The 5,928-nt window shown below is 35.4% G+C and overlaps 1 protein-coding gene across 7 annotated transcripts in view; it reads right to left on the bottom strand.

Annotated features, from left to right (window-relative positions):
• Positions 1 to 225: 225 nt before the first annotated feature.
• supt3h (SPT3 homolog, SAGA and STAGA complex component) overlaps positions 226 to 5,928 on the bottom strand; it is a 146,968-nt gene continuing 141,265 nt past the window's right edge. For 6 of the 7 annotated variants that reach the window (XM_067366769.1, XM_067366774.1, XM_067366772.1 and 3 more), the window contains 2 exons: positions 2,052 to 2,133; positions 226 to 1,966 (listed from right to left, as the gene is read on the bottom strand). In XM_067366769.1, coding sequence (XP_067222870.1) covers positions 2,092 to 2,133 — 42 coding nt within the window. In that variant the 3' untranslated portion in view covers positions 226 to 1,966; positions 2,052 to 2,091. The remainder of the gene's footprint in view (positions 1,967 to 2,051; positions 2,134 to 5,928) is intronic. The other variant, XM_067366771.1, reaches the window with a different exon arrangement.

Raw genomic sequence — 5,928 nt, 5'->3', positions numbered from 1 at the left:
GAGACATCTTTAGCCAAAAATAGCTAGTTTAATCAATCAATCAACCAATCAATCAATCAATCAATCAATCAATCAATCAATCAATCAATCAATCAATCAATCAATCAATCAATCAATCAATCAATCAATCAATCAATCAATCAATCAATCAATCAGTCAATCAGTCAATCAATCAATCAAGATTAAAAATAGGAGTAAACTGACTGCAGTTTTGACAAATACAAATGATTTCCTTAAAAGCAATACCATAGTATATTTCAATGTATACTGAATGTACAAATATACTGTATGTATTTTAGCATTTTGGGCCAACTGACAAACGCACTCAACAATTATTTAAAGTCATATAGTATAAGACTGATTTTGTTCCAAGATTTTAAATCAAAGTATCAAGAAATTGACCAATGCAATAAATGCAAAAAAACAAACAAACAAACAAACAAAAACACAATACATTTTAAAATAGCAGTATGATTCATTGTTGTCACAGGCCTTGTCACATTGCATGTTGAGTGGCGTTCTCATCTTCTGGGTCATTTGTCGCATTGCAAATGGAAGTAGAGTATTGCATGCTGGGATGCATTGCTAGACATGACATGCGGTGCTACTTATTATTTAGCAACATCAAATGATATGCTCATAAGTATATAGAATACAATACATACTGCATACTAGTTTCTTTCAAAAACTGCTGTATGCAACAAGCCATTCTGAACAAAAAAAAGCAGTCTGTGCACTGCGGTGGCACAAATCAAGGTTAAGAGAAGCTGACAATCCTTAGATAGGCAAACCGTTTCCAATTGGCCATGTGATTAGAGCAGTTTTCTCGTGAACATAACAGCTGCGATCCCCCAGAGGGCATTACGATCAAACACAAGCCAACATGACTGAGTTTAAACTCTTAACACGCTCACACTGAGCTCTGAAGCCTCGAACCCTCGCTGACCTGCGGCGGGAGACTGACCCTTCAGGACACGACAGTAAGCTGCAGTCTGCTCATTCATAACTGTCAGCGGGAACATGAGCCACGCTTGGAGAAATGCACTTCAGCACACGTGCATTTTAGAAACAATATGACTGGTGTTTATTTGATACCTATGCTTGGTAAACCTCAAAGTCAATGTGTCTCACTCGAGGAACTGCTGGAAAATGAGGTCATGTGCTCGTGTGGTTTATGTATGTTGTGGTCTTCTAAGAAGCTATAGAGTCTTTTCGAGTCGATGCAGCACAACGTGTGACGCCCACCTGAAACTGGCATCTTCAAACTGTCTATCTTGCTAACAAAAAAAACAAACAAAAAAAAGTATTCTGGTACTACTATTTTTTGGGCATGTACTATGGGAATTCTATGATGATCTATTAAGTTTCATGAAGTTTCTCTCTCTCTCTCATATATAAGAAAAGGTCTATCTATCTATCTAGAGTGACTTTAATAAAGTAGTCTATCATAAAATAAGAAAGACAAAATTATTAAGGGTTCTTCTTAATTTCTTGTTGACAAACAATAAAAAAAAAATCATGGTATGTTTTTTAGACATGGTAATACCATGATTTAGTTCTTAAAAGTATAAAAAAATAAATAAATAAAGGTTCACATCACAGAAAAAATTTTATTTCAAGATTTTTAACCTAAAAAATTAAATGAAATCCTCTAAATCCAAATAAAAATTAATACAAAAGCAAGATATTACACTTGAAAAAATAAAGTATTACAACATCATGGATGATGGGACATTCCTGATGAAGACAGACAAAAAATTATTAAACATCAGAATCCAACTTCTACAGATCATCATCATCAAAAAGGGAAAAAAAAGAGGAAATTATTATGGAACATTTGTTATAACGGACTTAAAAAAAAAACAAAAAAAAACTTGCATTGCTAGAGTTTACAAGAACACCAACAAAACAAAACACATCCAATCCAGATTCTTGCCAGTCCACAGCGTTTCCTGTCTAAACGAACCTGTAAACACACAGACACATGTGAGCCTGATCACAGATCAGATGATGGAAGACACACGCTGACAGAGACGACTCCTACAGCTCACCCCTGCCGTATCCCTCCAAACTTCCTCCCTCACGTTCACCTCAGCAGGCCAGGAAAGTCATCCCGTTCCTGCGGTAGGCACTCTGTCGGAGAACAGCAGAGAAAAGGAAATCTGTTATGAATTAGCGCTCGAGTTCCACAGAGGCAGAAGGCCGGCTCTTGTTTTCCGGTTTCGTAGACGACACAGGCTGGAATGTGCAGACTTTTTTTTCTCTTTAATGTTTTATCGAAGTATTTCTGGTTCTGTGGGTTACGAGACACCGTCCTCATCTATTAGAAATGCAGATACAAAACAAATGTGGTTAACAAGTGGTTTATGAATCTATTTGGGGAAACGCCATTCAGATTTGTTGAAGGCTTGACTTTAAAAATGTCACAGGGGTGTAATTGTGAGGGTCCACAGAGCTGCAAAGTAGTTGTTATATGGTTCACATATTTTATTTCTGAACTGTATAACAACTAGGTTGCAAATATGTTTTATGATTCAAATATTTTTGCCTGAATAATGTTTAAAAGACACTGAAATATATACATATAATCATCATGTAGAAATCATACACACTACCATTCAAAAGTTTTTCAAAAGTCTCTTATGTTCACCAAGGCTGCATTTATTTAAATCAAAATATCTATCTATCTATCTATCTATCTATCTATCTATCTATCTATCTATCTATCTATCTATCTATCTATCTATCTATCTATCTATCTATCTATCTATCTATCTATCTATCTATCTATCTATCTATCTATCTATCTATCTATCTATCTATCTATCTATCTATCTATCTATCTATCTATCTATCTATCTATCTATCTATATATCTATCTAAACAGCTGTGCTGCTTCATATTTTTGTGGAAAAAGTAATACAGTTGTGTTCTATCAGTGATACCTACCTTTTGACTCTCCTTGCTACAGTTTTGGAGTTATGAGTCTTTACTTTTGTGTGTCACTCAGGGAAAAAAAGAAAAAAAGAAAAAAATCTATGATCTATGATTATTATTGTTGCCTCTAGTAATTATGTGTCTGATTTTTAATTTCTCACCTATTTTGGATTCATTTTAAGCCAGCCATATAGTCATTTTTAATCAGTAGTTGGGATAAATACAATGACCCAGCAGGTTGGGCAAACATTTAACCTAACCACTGTGTTAAAACAACCCAATTGCTGGGTTTGTCCATTTTCAACCCAACTTTGGTTGTATTTAACCAAACATTTTTTAGAGTGTAGATACTTAAACTATATTGTCTGGGTTAATTTGAATTGCATTACTAAAAAGAGACTAAAATACAATTTTCATTGACTAAAACTAGACTAAATTTCATCAGTTTTCGTCGACTAAAACTAGATGAAAATAGTCATGGATAATTCTGACTAAAATAAGACTAAAATGCTCAGACTTTTAGTCGACTGAAACTTGACTAGACTAAAAAGAGTATGAACGTGACTAAAACTAATAAAAACTAAAATGACCGCTTGACACAAAGACTAGACTAAAACTCAAATTAAAACAGGCCGCCAAAAACAACACTAGGTGCATCTCTATTAAAAATGTATATTTTTTTGAAACATTAATTTTCTTCGGTTAACCACTAATCATTTTAAGAGCCATTCAATCAAAACTTTTTGTTAAAAACGGTATGAACCAACATGAATGTCATGTTCTCAGTTAGCTGTGTAAACTTCATATTAAGCGTTTAATGTTTAACATCATCTGTCATTTGAGTTACCATAAGCACTTGGTTGGATGGTAACAAGTGGTCACACACAAACATCATTTTAATTATTTAAGGACATGTTTCTGCCAAAAGAGATCTGTATTTTATGAACAAAACCATCAGGTCACCACAATCCCCGGGTGAAAGGCGGATACAGTCATAGTCAACATATAAAAATAACAAGTGTCTTTATGAAAAGAACACGGCAAACTCCTCTGACAGTCTGTTATAGCACTATTAATTATGATTATTCAACCACAGGGAGGAAAACAAGAGAAACCATTGGAAGAACTCTAGCAGGACAATACAGTACATACAGCTGCATTGTGGGTAAAAAAGGAAGAAGCCAATAGAGTCCAAACCCACTCTGGGTGGTAGATTGTTATATATGTCATTTAATTTCCTCGTCATAAAAGAAATGGAGAATTCAAACCAGATGTGTGCTGTTTGGCCTCGTCCTCCATGCGATACAATTTGTTTTTTGATGCGTGTGTTTTTGCATTTGTATTATGGCGAACTCTCTTCATTTGTCTGGCATTTTAACGGGACACAAAAGCGAAATGGAGACAGGTCCCAGACGGTACAGGAAAACAGACTACTCAAACTAGATACAGGCCAAGAAACATGAACTGACTGGAAAAAAAAAAAACACAACAGAATAAGGCAAAAAAGAAAGGATATTGTGAAAGCTCTCATTCCACATTGGACAACCTGGAACTTATAAAGCGACATTCCCGCATATCAAAGCTCAAAGGTCGAGGCTTGATTTGCTTGCGACTTCTGTTTCTTTGGGTCATTATCTCGGAGTCAAATTATAGGATCAGCACACTGGAAAGCAGATTGCTAATCAGGAAGAACAAGGAACAGGGAAACATGCGATCCTCTGGTCCAGAACCGACTGTAACAGGAACGCTTTTGCATTTACACCTGTATCTGTTACACTGGATGTGGGGAAAACTGCATGACATAAATGAACAAGCAGCATTTAAAGGTTTAGTTCACCCAAAAAATGACATTCTGTCATTAAGTACTCACCCTCATGTCGTTCCAAACCAGAAAACCTTTGTTCATCTTCAGAAAACAAATTAAGATATTTCGGATGAAATCTGAGGTTTTTCTATCTCCCATAGAAAGCAACGAAATTACCACATTCAAGGTCCAGAAAAGTAGTAAAGACATCGCTAAAATAGTCAACGTGCTACAGTGGTTCATCCTTAATGTTATGAAGCGACAAGTGCATACTTTCTGTGCACAAAACAAACAAACAAAAAAACCCCCAAAAAACAGCATTCGGATGTAAACACGGAAGCGCTGCACTGCGTAGGAGACTGACAGGGTAGAAAATAAATTGTTGAATATATTGAATATATGTATACATGTTAAATAAATTGAATTGTTGAAGTTGTTATTTTTGTTTGTTTTTGCACACAAAAAGTATTCTTGTCTCTTCATAAAATTAAGGTTGAACCACTGCAGTCACAATGACTATTTTAACGATGTCTTTACTACTTCTCTGGACCTTGAATGTGGTCATTTCGATGCTTTCTATGGGAGATAAGAAACCTCTCAGATTTCATTATAGATATCTTCATTTGTGTTCCGGAGATGAATGAAGGGCTTGCGGGTTTGGAATGACATGAGGGTGAGTAATTTATGACAGAATGTAATTAATGAAATTTCATTTTTGGGTGAACTATCCCTTTAAAACTGAAAATAAAAAAAGCACATTTTAAAAAGATGCAATATAAAAGATCGAATCAAATTTAAGTGAATTCTGATCTGAATCCGTTTCACTCAGCTTGACAGATTGAGCATGAATGGCTCTTTATTAAAAGCTGGATTTTTCAAGCACAGCAAATTCTCAGTTACATTCGGCCTTGCGCAACATTGCAGGCTTATTTTCCAACATAAAAATACACATCCTCAAGGAAGCTGACCAAGTGGGGTTCCCTAAAGATCCTGAAAAATAAATAGCCATGAAATCCACCCTGATATATGTATATAATGTGCATGTTCAAGGGGAAGCAATTGAGATATATCTCAGGGAAGAGTTCCTTCCTGTATGGAATATATTTTCAATCTGACTGCTGCACATGAGACCTGTCGCAGCGTCTCAACCCTTGTCCTCCCCTCTGCTAATTATTTATACTTTGCGA

Source organism: Chanodichthys erythropterus, chromosome 18 (assembly GCF_024489055.1).
Source record: "Chanodichthys erythropterus isolate Z2021 chromosome 18, ASM2448905v1, whole genome shotgun sequence".
Classification (NCBI taxonomy): Eukaryota; Metazoa; Chordata; class Actinopteri; order Cypriniformes; family Xenocyprididae; genus Chanodichthys; species Chanodichthys erythropterus.
The sequence above is the reverse complement of the archived record's forward strand: the minus strand, read 5'-3'. Positions and strand labels throughout refer to the sequence as shown.